The sequence below is a fragment of the Aedes albopictus genome, chromosome 1, assembly GCF_035046485.1.
Source record: "Aedes albopictus strain Foshan chromosome 1, AalbF5, whole genome shotgun sequence".
NCBI lineage: Eukaryota > Metazoa > Arthropoda > Insecta > Diptera > Culicidae > Aedes > Aedes albopictus.
Genome location: NC_085136.1, coordinates 194,529,717 through 194,547,241, shown reverse-complemented (window position 1 = coordinate 194,547,241; position 17,525 = coordinate 194,529,717). Strand labels below are relative to the sequence as shown.

General features: G+C 41.1%; 1 protein-coding gene and 1 pseudogene across 1 annotated transcript; both read left to right on the top strand.

Moving 5' to 3' along the window:
* The first annotated feature begins 1,634 nt into the window (after positions 1 to 1,634).
* LOC115263819 (uncharacterized) lies at positions 1,635 to 3,888 on the top strand (annotated as a pseudogene).
* Positions 3,889 to 13,131: 9,243 nt separating this feature from the next.
* On the top strand, positions 13,132 to 14,694 carry LOC109397255 (alpha-amylase A-like). Its single transcript, XM_019669579.3, has one exon. The coding sequence runs from the start codon at positions 13,181 to 13,183 to the stop codon at positions 14,654 to 14,656; it is 1,476 nt and encodes a 491-aa protein (XP_019525124.2). The 5' UTR covers positions 13,132 to 13,180; the 3' UTR covers positions 14,657 to 14,694.
* The last annotated feature ends 2,831 nt before the right edge of the window (positions 14,695 to 17,525 follow it).

Here is a 17,525-nt window from a genome sequence, read left to right as displayed (position 1 = left end):
GAAGTCTCATAATCCTGATGTGCTGGAAAAGAAATAGATTCTTATTTTTCGTTAATTCATGTAATACAAACCCTTGTGCAAACTTGTATTCATTCCCATTTGATTTGATTTTTCCAAGTTATAACAAACAAAACAACCATAGCGACCATAATAACCATGAAAACCAAAGCATACTTGTGCCACTATTTTCGTTCTATATTCTCCCGCAAGTTTGATGATGGCGCTGTATACGTGCTTCCAAGAAAATCATGAAGTTGAGAGGGTCTGGTAGATCTCCAATTATTTGCACGGCTTTAAGAGGGATCGAGGTGTGCTGTGAAAGAAGATGAATGCAAAAAAATGCTCACGTCAAACATGTGATTCCAAACAACTATTTTTAAAACATGTACTAAGTGGACCTGTATCAGGTTCCGTAAACGAAATTCTTACAAGAAACTGCTACATTTTGTAAAAAAGGTTCAAATGTCAGATTTGAAAACATTCAATTCGGGATGAAGTTGATCAATCAATGACATAACATTCCAAGATTGGAAAATTATTGAACAAACTAAACTTGATAATGCTGTATCTGAATAAGTTTATAAAATTCTTATAACTAGTGTATTTTGCATGTTAAAAGTAAAATAAAGTTTAGTTAGTTACAGAATGACCCACATTAAACGCCTAAAGATAGGCAATTTCTTTAATAATCGTCTTACTTTCTCAAGAATATGGTATTTTCTAAAAAAAACTTACATGTTAACATCAATTTTAACTCAATTCAATGATTACGGTACCTTGCCCTGAAAGCAGGGATAGGGTGCGACTCAAAACTCTTTGCGTGTCGCACACACTGCTACGAGTAAACACAACCAATTTGAAAGAGGCGAGTGAGCGCAATCGGTTGTGTGTTGCACCGTTTGTTTGCCGCGCGTTGGAGGTCTCCTGTCTCGTTTCAATTCAACTGAGAGTCTCCCGCGTTCTGCCGTATGCACTCTCTCCGTGCTTGTCTCTGTGCTTGGATCTATGGGAGATTAGCCGAGAGGAACAACTTTTTGCAAGATCGCGCTCTAAATATGACTCACACAAATTCGTGCTACTTCAAAGTTTTTTGCTTTTCCCGTACAAAAAAGTTTATTATTCAATACCGGCCAACATGTTGGTTCCGATTTGGAATATGAAACTTATCATCTTATAAAATGATTTTTCAATAATATTAAAAACATAACCAGCAATAAAAATATTTATATTGCAGTATTTCATTGCTTCTCTCACTTTAGTTTTTGCGACAATAAGGTTTGTTTGGGGACAGTGACGCATATTTATATCAATCAATTTTAGTGTTGGTGCCTAGGTTGGTGCTTCATTTCTGTCAGTTTTGCTGAATAAACAAAGTCACCATGACGGACCCCAGAAAGCGTAAATTAGAAATTGATTTATTCAATGTCGATGAAGAGAAAAAAGTGGCTTCGTGTAAAATTTGTGGAAAAGTTGTGAAATGTTTAAGAAACTTTACGTACGTTAGACATTATGTGGCCCTGCATAAGGAAATTGCTGTGGAAAATGGCTTGCTTCATTTGACGGATCCGGATGACGGTGTTGGAACGACTGGAGAGGGTACTACAGAGGTCGGCCGGTCAAGAATTAGCATCAAGATGAGTAAACAGATTTACATCAAGGCCATGGTAGAAACCGTCACAGTCGTCGGAGCTCCACTGAGTCTGCTGAGTTGTGCACCACTTCGGCGGATCTTTGATGCACTTGAGAGGGGCTTAAATGAGAAACCAGGAGAAGGAATCCAGCGGATCGATTCCCGATCGGTAAAACCGATCATCGACACAACTGCTGAAAAAATAAAGAAAAGGATCACGGATGAGGTTCGTGGAAGGCTGATTTGCTTAAAACTAGACACCGCTACAAGACTTGGCCGAGATGTACTGAGTGTGAACATTCAGTTTATCGACAAAAACCAGATTAAAGTTCGAACATTGGCAATGGTTGAGCTTAGGCAACGTCACACAGCAGAGCATCTCGAAAAGGTTGTTATCGATGTCTTGACGCCCTTCAAGATCGACGTGACGCAAATCTACAGCTGCACCACTGACAATGCTTCCAATATGCTAGCAACCAGCAAACGCTTCTTAAAACAACAGGAGATGTCAATCTTCGGTCTGCTTGATGACGACAAAGAAAATGAGTTGGGGTATAATAATTGAAGTGCAACTAAGTAGAGATTCGATTAATTACTAATTATACAATTTATCATTTCAGCGCCAACGAAACAACCGACGAGTCTGATGATGACACCGAGGCAGAAGTTGCTGATACGCTTGAAGCAGACGCTGAGCGTGAAAAGGTGCTTCTGGAAAACGTTTTGCCTGTGTTTTCCGGTGTCCGGTGTGCGGCTCATACTGCCCAACTGGCAGTGTCGGATACAATCAAGGGAGCCAAGTTAAGAGTGCATTTGGATACAATTCAATCATTCATAAAAAAAACTGCGAAAGATTCCATACAAGAACTTGTTCAAATTAAACAACAAGGAGCTTCCGGAGCTGAGTTGTGATACCCGATGGAATTCGTGGTACGATAACCTTTCCTCGTTGAAATCCAATAAGAAATTCATCTGTAGCATCACCAAAAACGATAAAGATGTGGCTCTCAATGAGGAATCGTGGAAGTTTATTGATGACTTCGCAGATGGTTTCGAACCTATGGCGAAACTGACAATTTCACTGCAATCGTCACAGTTAACCATGGGAGGTTTTTATCTGGCTTGGCTCAGGTGCAAGCTTCTCCTGGGGAAAAAAGGCCATCCGTTATCAGAACAGTTGCTGGCAAATATGGAATCGCGGGAATCAGCCTTGACCAACAATAAAGCATTTCTAGCTGCACTGTTTTTTGACCAACGCATCAACTATCGCAACAGTCCGCTATTCACTGAAAATCAACGACAGGCTGCATTGGTAGGTTTATTCGAAACAAAATGTTGTATAAATATCTGATTTCTTGTTTATTGCAGGATTACTTGAAAAACATCTGGAGGAGCATTCAGCGTGCATCACAGCACGGACCATCAAACGTGTCAACCGATGATCCGAGGGCCACAGTGCTGATTACGAGGACATTTTGGAGGAATACTTTCGCTCCCATGATGCGTCACAGGACACCAGCATCTCTACAAGTTTGTTCGACCAGTTGGAAGACTTGAGCCGTTCTGGAATTAGAACAAGGACAGTCGATTTTGGACTATTGGTACGGACAAAAGCAAGCGAAGCCTGATTTGTACTCCTTGGCAATGGTAGCGCTTGCAGCACCAGCCACACAGGTGTCAAATGAACGAGCTTTCAGTACCTTAGCATTCATCCTAACAAAGTTAAGAACTCGTCTGGGTGAATCGACTTTGGCAAATATTCTGTTTATCAGATTGAACGCTGAACTATTCCATCAAATCACGGTTTGAGTTTTTTGTCATGATGCTACAGATGTTACTGGATGATTTCGGAAGGCGCGTCATACTTATATATTCTTGTTATGCTATTTTGTTTAATAAGTTTATTCATTGATGATGAAAATGAAATAAAAATGAATTACCTACTGCCAAATAGTTGATGTTTTATGATTATACTTATAAGTTGAAGCTAAAAACCGATAACTTATTAGCATTTCTACAGTTTTTTATTGTATTCGTACTAACTGCTCAATGAACCCAGTCTGACAAATAATGCAATATTTATCCAGATCCACGTAGTTTATTATCGCTTACCAATTCATCATTTGTGGCTGCACTCTTCGGCAAATGGAACCATGCCAATAGCGCGAAGTGCAGTTAGACCACTGAGACTGGCGCTAAACTATCCTTAGATCAGTAGGAACAATCAGTAAAAAAACATTTGGGACATGTACAGTACACTGATTGTTCCAAATAAGATGAAATGTTGTTTAAATGCCAAGCCTTTGCCATTGATTTATAGCTAGTCTATAAATATTAGAGTGGGTCAACGTTATATGGAGAAACTTTAAATTTGATCGTATCAACCCGGAACAAAGGTTTTTCAATCTATATTAGCGTCCAAAAGAGCTGTGCAAAATTTGGAAGCGATTGGTTGCGTCCCCGTATTCCGCATTGCGATTGAAATTTGTATGGAAGTTAGTATGGGAAAACGTACTTTTTTGCATTTTACTCATAAGTTGATTTTTTTTTGTCTAACACCATGTAACTAATAACGTTAAAGTATAGCCTAGGATATGCCTAAAAACTTTGCCGAAGACCGCAAAGTGATCCGACGCTTGTGAAAAAAGTTATTCGCCTCGTAACTTGGGCCAAAAATTGAGATTTTATTATTGATGTTATTCCTTTACATGTTAAATGATAAGCTCCACGGGGCAATTTGCACGTTATAACTTTTTTCACAAGTGTCGGATCACTTTGCGGTCTTCGGCAAAGTTTTTCAGCATATCCTAGGCTATACTTCAACGTCATTAGTTAGATCATTTTAGACGAATGATTTCTTTTTATGGCAAAAATGCAAAAAAGCACGTTTTCCCATACAAAACTCCATACAAATTTCAATCACAATGCGGAATGCGGGGAAGCAACCAATCGCTCCCAAATTGTGCACAGTTGTTTAGGACGCTAAAAGAAATCGAAAAAGCTTTGTTCCAAAAAATCGACTTTGTTGACCCAGTCTAATAAATATACATATATAAAAATGAATTTCTGTCTGTCTGTCTGACCGCTATGAACCGATCGGTGTGAAATTTTGTATGTGGGTGCTATTGGGGCCGAGGAAGGTTCTTAGATTGGTGTGAGACCTCTCCGGTCTTTGGAACGGGGGACTCCCATACAGATGCCTTTGCGGGGGACGTCCCTATAGGGCTCTGCACGAAAGTCTCACCCTCTCTTTTACTCTTATTGAGATTTTGTAAACAACAAGGCCACGAAATGTCAAAACTCCTTGCAAAATCAAAACAATGCAGTGCCCTATGGAGCTGTACGTCAAAAAACAGAGTAGGCAGGCAGAACGACGTTTGCCGGGACAGCTAGTTTACAATAAATGCAAATATGTTGCAGAATATTTAGTGTTCAATTGGTTGTTGGTCAAATTACAGCTATACTTGATAAAATCAAGTTATTTTATGTCTGTCAGATTTGAAGGGATTCTAAACTAAATAAATAAGTCTGTTATTTGGCCAACTACAAAAATTTGATATTGATCCCTCCGTTATTAAGCAATTGATATAGAGTGAATAAAATGGAAGGCAGGTGAAGAATCTTTCTATGTATGGATTTATTGCTAACTTTTATTCGTTGAGCTAAACTCGTAGACCAGTTAGTGAACGACTTTCACTTATTGGGCTACGTTTTTAGCTAAGGGGTGTCCATTAATAACATGAATCGGGAAGGTTGGTGTTGAGAAATCTAACGCGTCAAGGAAAAATATTTGGGCTTTCATATAAGAAAACCTTACAAGGGGGGGGGGGGGGTGGGGTGGGGTGTCGAAAAATCCAGAAAAATGCCTTACGTAATACATGGATAGCCCCTAACAACAGTTTTTTTCTTTCTAAAAATAAGGTTAAAGACTAACAACGTCCGACTAAATGAGTTTCTCGGCTAGACCATCTAGACCAACATATGAAAAGAGTGAAACAACCTTTGCACGCCTCAGCTTCTTTGGTCCATCGTAGGCTTATTTATTATTCATGCAAACTCATCCCGTTATCAGATAGAGTGAAGTCTGCTCTACCTGCTACTGGTCAGAGATTGTATGAATGATTAGACATTCGCCAATATGAGAAACTAGAGAAGCAAATATTCGCAAAGGCTGTTACGCCTTCTTCACATACTGATCTAGAAATAACTCACTAAAAAAAACTTAAGTACGTACCTATAATCAAAAAGCTCTTCTATGTTGTAACATTGACACCTCACAATGCTATACGCAAATATAATTTCCAGAGCAGACGAACTCCCAGTGTTCTTCCAACATTGACATCCCAAATAAATTATGCTTGTTAATATCGTTAAATCGCATGGTCTGCAAAAAGGGAATAGCAAATTAGAATGTAAGAAAACGCATATTACCAGCAATCCTAGCGATATCGTTTTTTTTTTACTTAAACCGTTTTTTACTTGGGTTTTGACACCTCTAATGACATATTCAGACACCCAAAAGATCCTCAGAATTTTGCTTCTACTCCTCGTTGGAAATAGTATCAGATAATGACATCTTCAAAAGTGATTGCTTTGATTCGCATCATTTTATTTCTCGGAATGCTCGCACGCTAGGATATCACATGCTGGAATCTATGACATTTCGTCGAAAGACATTTGGTCGAATGACGTTTGGTCGAATGACATTTGGTCGAAAGTACATTTGGTCGAACGGATATTTGGTCGAATGGACATTTGGTCGAAACCCATATTAGGGAGTAGGAAACATATGACATTTAGTCGAACGGACAATTCGTCGAATGGACATCTGGTTGAACTGATGAAAAGACACTAGATCAGTCGATGACAAAACCGCTAGATAAGAGTTGCTTAGCAGGTAGTGCAGTCCGCGTACTGTTGTCTTTCCGACTTCAGCTTGAGGAGCTGCGTTCCGAATACTCAATAGGGAGGTGCATACCCAAGGTAGTAACCCCTTGAGCGCCATGTAGGCAGAGCAGCCCCGGTAAGGAAGGCTGCTTAAAACCTTCAACTACCAGAAAAAGCAAAACTAGATAAAACAGATTGATTTAACAGCAACAGAATGTTCAAACACACACCTAGCCTAGCGATACCCGAGTGATGATACTTGCTTGCAGATTGATACTACCATAAGAGGATAACATGAAAATAGTGACGCATTTAAACGTGTTGAAGTTTAAACTCGGCACGCTGCGATCAGAAATATTTGAAAATTCTTCAGATGGAACGCGAGCGAGCTCTACATAACTACATTCGCACAATGCCTGCATGATACCCTGGTATCCTCAAAACAGAAATGGTTATATATCCGCCATTTATTCAAATATTTGAATAATTTTGAGATTCGATTCAGAAGGTTATCTTTTATTGGGAGCATTTCCGAGTGAACCGGATTGATTACCGTGGTTTTCGGAAAATCCAGATTTTCAGGAACATGTTCGGCATGTCAGCTATAATAACCATCAAAGATCATAAACCAAAAGTCTTGTCCAATCAGTCTTGTCATCAGTCTTGTCATCAGCTGGCTGTTCCAGAAAAAAAATCTCAAAAAGTCATGGCAATCAATAACACTTTCTTACTCCTCAACCTCACAATGTATATTCATATTTACGGATTTTCTGAAACTCCGGGTGACCGGACCAGTTTATTCGCATAACGTATCGATAAAGTAAGCACATATGAGTTTGGAGCTGAATCGGTATCTGAACGGGCGTTCTGGAGCAGTTTAAATGACTATTGCGTTTCAATCAAAACACTGAAAGCATTTATATTATTTTCGACTCGTGCTCAGTTCAAGTGAATTGTATTACTAAATTAAAGAACAGCCTATGTTTAAAAGAAGGAAAAATATCTGATGAAAAATCTGCAGCTTCAACATGTGAACATGGTGGAAACGTGAAAAAACCACTGATAAAAAAATAAGCAGGTGGTAGGGTATGTGTGCCATCAGTAATCTTATGCTCCCATTTTCATCCTATTCGAAAACAAGCGATTACGGCACCGATTGACTCCGTTCTTTTTGTTTTCATGGGTGCTCACTTCTAACAAAAAATACAAAAATAAGAAACAAAACATACAGCGCTTCAATCCTTTGTTTTTCGTGGGATGAAAATGGGAGCCACATGCTTAATAAGGGAACCAATACCCTACATGAAAATGCAATGAAATTAGTAAACATGAAAGACGAGCCATGTTTGAAAGAAGGAAAAATATCTAAAAAAAGGCATCAGCTAATGAAGAACAGCTACATAAGCTAAGCAAAAATTTCTTCTGAAACATTCAGCAGTTGGTACAGGAAAACGATGTTGGGGTCAATATGACAAGCACACTGAACGTGCATTACGCCATCGTGGTGCGAAAAACCTAACATCCTAGGAGGGTTAATAAACTTGAAAGAATAGCCTATGTTTCAAAGAAGGAAAAATACATGAGAAAAAAAAGACAGCAGCTATAATATTCAAACATAATACAAATACGAAACTTGAAAGAATAGCCTATGTTCAAAAGAAGAAAAAATCATCGATAAAAAAATCACAACCATAATGTCCACTGTCAGCATAAATAACAAACTTAAAAGAACAGCATATGTTGAAAAGAAGGAGAAACCTTTGATGGGAAAGCCAGTATGTGCTACACAAAAACGCAATGAAATGATGAAACTTGAAAGAAGAGCCAAGATTATAAATAAGGAGAAATCTTCGATGGAAAATCAACATTTCACCAATGCTAACGACAACTACATTGCGAAACAAGTTATCATAATAATAAACACCCTTGAATGAAATATTTGCTTTTTCATGTTTGGTATTATTTAACACGATGAAATTGCTATACGACTTAACGTTCATTCGACCAAACACACTTTCAACCAAATAAGCTCAGTAACAAATGAGTTCAGATACCGAAATCTATAATATTTTTTGCACTTAAATCTCTTTTCATCGGTTAGTGCCTTTCGACCAGATTTCCATTCGACTAAATGTCATATGCTGCGTCTTCCACAAAAAGGGTGTAACTGCCGGTGACGTCCACACGTCTGGGCAGTGGACGTCCGCACGTCCTTAACTAGCTCACCTCAATTTCCAATATCTCAGGGTCGGCTTCCTACCTGCTCAAAGGCCACACGAACGATAACGCAGCTGAAGTAGACGAACACTAGTGGAAAGACGCACATGCAGAGGGAACTTGTCCAGAATTAAGGAAATTAGCATTGCGGTACATTTTAATACTTTTTTTATTTGCTCATTCCAATGAAATTAGGGTTAGTGGGTTAGGGTTAATACTTGTGTTGCGGCCGATCGCTGACGGTGGGGCCCATGGTGGACATACAAAAAGGAGCCATGGCTCCTGACGACATACCTTGTTCCTGTGGCCGGGCTTTTGGATACCAACCAGCCAGGCGGCTGCCAGTGTAGGGTTCGTCCCGATGAGTTTTCGTTGTTTCCGCCGGGATGCTCCCGGGCATGCAGAGGACGACACGACCACGTTGCCGGGTGCGCCAGCAGAGGAGTTCGCCCTGGCGGTTTCTCGTCCGGGAAGCTCCCGGGAACGGCGGGATTGGCGACAACGATCCAATCGGGGCCGGGTGCGCCGGCAAAAGAGTTCGTCCCGGTGATTTCGTGGGTGGCTCGTCCGAGAAGCTCCCGGGAACGGCGAGATTGGCGACAACGATCCAATCGGGGCCGGGTGCGCCGGCCAAGGAGTTCGTTCCGGTGGTTTCGTGGGTGTTTCGTCCGGGAAGCTCCCGGGATTGGCGACAACGATCCAATCGGGGCCGGGGGCGCCGGCGAAGGAGTTCGTCCCGGTGGTCTCGTGGGTTTTTCGTCCGGGAAGCTCCCGGGATTGGCGACAACGATCCAATCGGGACCGGGTGCGCCGGCCAAGGAGTTCGTCCCGGTGGTCTCGTGGGTTTTTCGTCCGGGAAGCTCCCGGGATTGGCGACAACGATCCAATCGGGGCCGGGTGCGCCGGCCAAGGAGTTCGTTCCGGTGGTTTCGTGGGTGTTTCGTCCGGGAAGCTCCCGGGATTGGCGACAACGATCCAATCGGGGCCGGGGGCGCCGGCGAAGGAGTTCGTCCCGGTGGTCTCGTGGGTTTTTCGTCCGGGAAGCTCCCGGGATTGGCGACAACGATCCAATCGGGGCCGGGTGCGCCGGCCAAGGAGTTCGTCCCGGTGGTCTCGTGGGTTTTTCGTCCGGGAAGCTCCCGGGATTGGCGACAACGATCCAATCGGGGCCGGGTGCGCCGGCCAAGGAGTTCGTCCCGGTGGTTTCGTGGGTGTCTCGTCCGGGAAGCTCCCGGGAACGGCGGGTGGTTTGAGCGAAGACCACGTGGAATTCGTTTGTGGTGTTGTGCGAATGTCCGTGTGACTATCTTTAACGACGATCAGTTACTCACTGACTCATCTCCCGAATCAGCTCGTCCCTTCTCGAGTATCTCCTTTTTCGCTCTTTTTCTTCCCTCTCCTTCTCGTTTTCGCCCCGGATATGGAGTTGCCATAATAGAATTCGCCCGTGGGATCGTGGCCCAAAGGGCTCAAAATAGCGTTAGTAATTACACGCTCAACGTACTTCATGCAAAGTCTCACATTATATTTGCGGTTAGTTGAGTCCATGCAAGTGCGTCGGGCTCATTGTTACCTAAGACGGTAACAAGGGTTTCGACCAAACGTCCATTCGACCAAATGTCCATTCGACCAAACGTACTTTCGACCAAATGTCATTCGACCAAACGTCATTCGACCAAATGTCATTCGACCAAATGTCCTAAAGCCCACATGCTGCTCTTATCCTTTATATAACAGCCAGCACGTTTTCAGTGTAGGTACTGCATGTTGTGGTTACCATCGGGATTTCAATATAATAAAATATTGTTTCTTTTTTTTATGATGCTCCAAAACGAACCAAGAAGGGAAACTTTAAAACGGCGATGTTGTGGATTGTTGGTCATTGTTGCAGATAAATGCATTTAACTAAAACACGAAATAATTTTGCACCGACTTTTCGATCCCTCTCAGCGGAAACCTTGTGGAAACCCTTCTTTGATTGAAATGAGTTTTTGTAACTTTTGATTGCTCCCTCTTTAGAATTCACCTTATTAAATGTAAGTTAACGTCCATAAATTACGTCTGGCAGAAAAGACCATTTGCAACGTCATTCCCCCGACCCTCTCCCAATGACCACACTTTTTGTTTGAAACATCACGCTTTGAGTAAAATCAATCACTCCCCCTCCCATCTTCCGAAATTTTGACGCTATTTATTATCCCCCCTCGTAGTTGTTCATACAAGATTTTAGAATTGCTTCGAAAGCATTTGTATGGACCGTAAAATTTGATCAGAACAACATACCCACCACCCCCCCCCCCTCAGCCCTCCACTACTCAGAGTCTACGTAGTTTATGGACAGACCCTAATGATCAACTCAATAAAATTTGTCGAGAACAGCAATCAGGATTGCATGCCTAGTACACCGCCAATCAGTAGAATTTGAATCTAACGACCCACCTTTTATAATTTTAAAATCATTTGATCGGCCAGGATGCAACTTTCAGCAGTGAACCATCTTGAAAGCATCGAACGGATGCACAGTGACAAGCGCAATTCCAAGCACCGTGCATAACACCCTGCGTCGTAAAGAGTAGAGCTAGTGCTGCGATTGTCTCTCGCACAATTACGAAAGGCTCTCACTCATACGTCTCTCACTCTCGTCAAAAAGGGGAGACGAGCACTTGAAATGGTGTGAAGCACGGGCTTTTTTTGCACCGCATTGTGTATGCCGACAATCCCTGCCTGAAAGAGGATGTATATGTCTGTAATCCAAAATCCATCATCAATATCAAAATGCACAATTTTATTGCAAGTAGGGGGGTTAGGGGCAGAATTGACACCCTAAGCAAATGAGTACGGTAGACCTGTATAACGAGAAAAACATAATATATTATCAGTTGACTTAGAACTTTAACTTGTTTCCTACGTATTTCAATCATTTACAGCAGATAGAGTACCTTTATTGTGAAGAAATAACGAATTTTAAATCGTGTGTTTTTTTTATTGCTGACAGGAAAGGTACGGGGCAAAATGGACACCCATCGGGGCATAATGAACACCCCTGCATATTTTATGCTAATTCTTTGATTACATCGATCAGTTAAGTAATCTTCCTACGGAGATCAATGACACAGATATAATACTCCATCTTAGACGAGTTTACATAACATCAAAGTTAGTTGAATAAACTTTAGGCTAAAATAATCGGATTGATTTTTTTCCAAACTTCCTAAAACGCCTAACAGTATGCCATGCGCGTACATCCATTCGCAATTGCCGGTGTTCATTTCGCCCCGAACCGACTAAAACATTAAAACTGCTATTTTAAGTAAATTCAATTTCGATCAAAAATAAAGTACTTCATACATTGCTAAATCTCCGTATAAATGTAGATAAGGTTACAATTCATTTGTTTTTATGGTGGACACACTCCAACACTCGTAATACCTTATTTGCTGCTGCTTCGAAGTTTCACCATGTGAAAAACATATCAAGTTCCATGATATTTTGGTCATTCTGGAGCAATATAGATGGTGATTTTAATAAAATAGGACCATGACTTGTTCCTTTACACTTATGCATTAAAAGTTTAACATAAAAGTCAACGATTTCGGCAAAAACAGGGGTGTCCGTTTCGCCCCTGGTGTCCATTATGCCCCTAATCCCCCAACCTACATAATACACCATTAAAACGCGTTAAAACTCTTTGGCCATTAAATCGATCCGTTACTCCAGTGTGGCGCTGGTAAGCGCGGTAACACTGACGGGAATGAACATATGGGTAGTGTTAGATTTTACTCTGCTCGGGCCACCCTAGTGTAGCCTCTCGGCAAACCTCGCAGGATAAGTGTATAAATCATGCTGTGAAATTCTTCATTTTGCAATTCGTTGCATAATTAAATGCTTGTCCCTATCATTTTGTCTATCTCTCGTGTATTGGTAAACACAGTAATAATCATGAATTTTATGAGCCGAAACGCCGAAGAAGCTGCACCTTTTTGTGTTTTTTTCCACACATTGCGAAGATTGGACATTGCGATTTCCAAGTGACTAGTCATAACAATGCACGCAGAGCCCAAATGATCGTTATACAGCTTAAACCAAACATAAAACTTTTATAACTGTGAAAGCTTCTGGAGGTAGTCACGTTTCAGGAGAGTGATTGACTGGTTTTATTCAATCGAAATCGGTTTTTTCGGCAGCGGAAAGTAGTAGAATTGATAATGGCGTTTGTTGTAAAGATAAAAGCTATCAGTCTATCGTAATGTCGCTGCAAGGGGTTTCAGAACATTTTCTTTTGTTATCTTCGCAGGTTTAGTGATTAGCCATAACCTTTTACACCATTTGAACATAATCTTTGAAAAACGTAGTTCACAATTCGATAAGCGCCGTAATATAAAAGCAACGAAGCCAAGATATGCCACCAGTTAATTGCGATTCGGGATTGATTATAGCTTGGCAAAAATGAAACTTTTGGCAAGCTTCCTCGCGGTTGCCTTTGCCACTTTGGTATCGGCTCAATTCGATACCCATCAGTGGGCCGACCGTAGCGGTATTGTACATCTATTCGAGTGGAGATGGAACGACATTGCTGACGAGTGCGAGCGTTTCTTGGCTCCACGTGGATACGCCGGTGTTCAGGTTTCGCCGCCAACAGAAAACGTCATCATATCTGGACGACCATGGTGGGAGCGTTATCAGCCAGCTTCCTACCATCTGAATACTCGTTCCGGCAGTGAAGCTGAGTTTGCCAGCATGGTCCGCCGTTGTAACAACGTTGGAGTCCGAATTTACGTGGATATTGTCATCAATCATATGGCTGCCGTCTCTGGACAGGGAACCGGAGGTTCTCAGGTCAATGGATTGAATTTCCCGGCTGTTCCGTACGGTGCAAACGATTTCAACCCACACTGTGAAATCTACAACTACAATGATCCTAACCAGGTGAGAAACTGTTGGTTGGTTGGATTGCCAGACTTGGCTCTTGGAACCCAGTGGGTGCGCGATAGGGTCGTTGATTTGATGAACAAATGCATTGGCTACGGTATTGCTGGATTCCGTGTGGATGCAGTTAAGCACATGTGGCCCGGAGATCTGGAACACATCTTCAACCGTCTTAACAATTTGAATACCGATCACGGATTCCCAGGTGGTGCTAGACCTTTCATTACTCAGGAAGTTATTGATTTGGGAGGTGAAGCAATCTCCAAGTACGAATATACTCATCTTGGAACAGTTACCGAATTCCGTTATTCTGCTGAAATTGGTCGCGTTTTCCACGGCCGCGATCGTTTGGCTCATCTCTCAAACTGGGGAGAAGAATGGGGATTCCTTCCATCCCATTTGGGTCTGGCATTCGTTGACAATCATGATAACCAACGTGGTCACGGAGCAGGTGGTGACAATGTGCTCACGCATAAACTGCCAAAGAACTACAAAATGGCTAGTGCCTTCATGTTGGCTCACCCGTACGGAATCATTCGAGTGATGAGTTCATTCTTCTTCAACGATGGTGATCAAGGACCACCACAAGACGGAAATGGTAACCTAGTTCCTCCATCGATCAACGCTGATAACAGCTGTGGAAATGGATGGGCATGTGAACACCGCTGGCGACAGATCTATAACATGGTTGGATTCCGAAATACCGTCCGAGGTACTGGATTGAACGATTGGTGGTCGAACGGAAACCAGCAGATTGCTTTCTGTCGTGGAGGAAGTGGATTCGTTGCATTCAACTTGGAAGGCTATGACATGAATCAGAACCTGCAGACATGTCTCCCAGCCGGTACTTATTGTGATGTCATTTCTGGTAGCAAGGAAGGAGGAAGCTGCACTGGCGCAACTGTGCAAGTCGGAGGAGATGGTCGTGCCAATATCTATATTTCGGCTCAAAGTGATGATGGCGTTGTGGCCATCCATGCTAACTCTAGACTGTAAGCTGTTTTGTATAAATAAAAACTGAAAAAAATGTAAAACGCTTTAGTGATTTGAGAAAATGTTCAATTATTAACGAAGGGAAAATATTTCTTACATTTGTATTCATGTAACGGAAAAATCGAAATATTTTAGAACCAATTTGTTTGCTTAATCAATTCAAGAAAGGTGAAAAATATGTCCGACTGTTCACTTAAAATTAAGATTCCAGAAAAAAAACGGAACATCACCAGAGACAAATAAATGCCAAAATTCTGTCCACTCTGCGACAGCCATGCAATGCACCCGGAAAAAGCTTCCACTTCTGTAGACATAAAAAATCTTTTATTTTTTCTGCTTTTCCGTGTTGTTCCCCAAACGACCCGCAAAATTATCAAGCTTAGCATAATTTAAATTGTTGGTTAAAATTCAGCCACGGTGTAATTCTGCGCGCGATTTTTCAAGTGATATTTATTCATTCATACAACCGTCTACCGCTAGGCAGAATACATTGTAAATAAGCGCTGGGGACAGCTTGTGAATCTACGCGAAATTCACTGCTGCAAGCTGTTTACCTACCAACAACTCGAGATGCGCGGGCGATTGCGACTTTAGGTTGACCTCCGCCCGCCTTGGTCAAGCAGCTGGGCGGATGGGACGAACCTCCGCCACACGCGACAGAAGTTGGCAAACACAGCGCGGAGTGCAAATGCGCACACATTTCATCGTAATTAAAATTCTATCGGCTATTGTTCTCTTAATTACCACCGGCGGCGACTATTCAGCAGCGGCGCAGAAGTTAGTACGGTGCAGCTCCAGAACATGAACTCGAGTTGCGGTCCGTTCCTAGCAGGAAGTACCGTTTTGCCAAAGATCACGGAATTCCTCCTGGTGACGCTCCCACACACTCGCTTGTTGATATATTTCAGCTGGATACCAGCGACCACCGCAGGGCTTCTTGGCAAGATAGAACACTTTTATCATTTCTCTAATTATTTGTAATTTATATTCATTTGTTTGCTTCTCTTCCTGGTTTTCGATTAAGGAACTTGGATATTTTCAGCGAGATCAATTATGCCCAGAGGATGTAGAACGATTGGAAACGTTGACGTGATTACCCGCTTCAAAATTATGAAATTCATTTAAGCATTACTTGTCAAATCTAATCACAAATTCTCCAGTAATTCCAGGGTAATTCTCAATCTGACTGTATTTTAAATATTTCATAAACCGACACACTTCCATCTACTTCTTTGACAAAAAACAACTCGACCGAAATTTTGATTTATTGTCAAAATTTCAATCGAATGAAAAGTCCAGCCAAAATACAAGAAATCCAAAAAAAAATTATTAGGCTCATCTTTCTCGGTAGTCTAGGCAACAGAGACAAGCTGGGATGAATGTGTTCGAAGCGAAGAATTTTTTGGAAGTGCTTTTAATGTATTCCGAAACGACCAAAATTTTCATGAGTCCCAGAGGAAATCAGGAGGAGGAGTTCTCGTGGCTATTTCGGCCAATTTTGATTCAGAAATCATGAACACATCTAAATTTAAAGAATTTGAGCATGTCTGGGTGAAATCTCACATAGCAGGTGAAACACATATTTTCGCCTCAGTGTATTTTCCACCAGACCATGCGAACAAAACTACATACGAAAACTTTTTTCAATGTGCTGAACAAATCATGTCTGAACTTCCTCCCGAGATTAAGGTCCACATATATGGGGACTTTAATCAACGTAATGCTGATTTCATTTTGGACTCTGAAAATGAAAGTATTTTACTCCCAGTCGTTGGGGAGAATGAAACCTTGCAATTTATTTTTGACAAAACTGCAAATTTAGGTCTAAACCAAATCAATCACATAAAAAACCGCCAAAATTGCTACCTTGACTTTTTATTAACGAATATCTTTGACGACTTCTGTGTTAGCGAATCATTGTCTCCATTATGGAAAAATGAAGCTTTCCACACAGCAATCGAATATTCTTTGTTCATACATGAGCACAAGATCCCCAACGACTGCAAATATGAGGAAGTGTTTGAATACAAATTAGCGAAGTACGAAAACATTAAATGTAAATTAAATAGTGTAGATTGGCAGGCTATTCTTAAGAATGAAGGAAATGCCGAATCTGCCGTAGAACAATTCTACAGAATTTTAAATGAAATTATTGGGCAAGAAACTCCAATAAAAACGAAACGTCGTCATATAAATTCAAAATATCCAATATGGTATAATCAACAAGTCAAAAATCTGAAAAATCGCAAACAAAAAGCACACAAAATTTACAAAAAATATGAAACTGATGAAAATTTGGCTAAATATTTGAACATATGCGACCAATTAAATTTTGAAATTAATAATGCATTTGAAGAATATAATACGAGAACTGAACTCGAAATAAAGTCCTGCCCAAAGAACTTCTTTAATTACGTAAAAAGCAAATTAAAATCTGACAATTTTCCATCCGTAATGCGTCTTGACGAAAAAGTTGGAGACAACCCGGAAAAGAATTGCAATCTGTTTGCGGATTTTTTCCAGGAAATCTATACAACTTTTTCGGAAGAAGATCGTGACCGCGATTACTTTGCTTTCTACCCAGATTTTATTAGGAATGTTGGTGTGAATCAAATTCAACCAAATGAAATTTTTGAAGCACTTTTAAACTTGGACGCCTCTAAAGGACATGGTCCTGACAAAATTCCTCCAATATTTCGGAAAAATTTAGCTAAGGAGCTCACTGCTCCTTTATTTTGGCTTTTTAAAATATCACTCGATACTGCACACTTCCCAAAAGTATGGAAAACCTCTTTTTAAGTGCCTATTTTTAAATGTGGTCGTAAATCAGACGTACGTAATTATTCCAAAACTATTTGAGGCAATTGTCAAT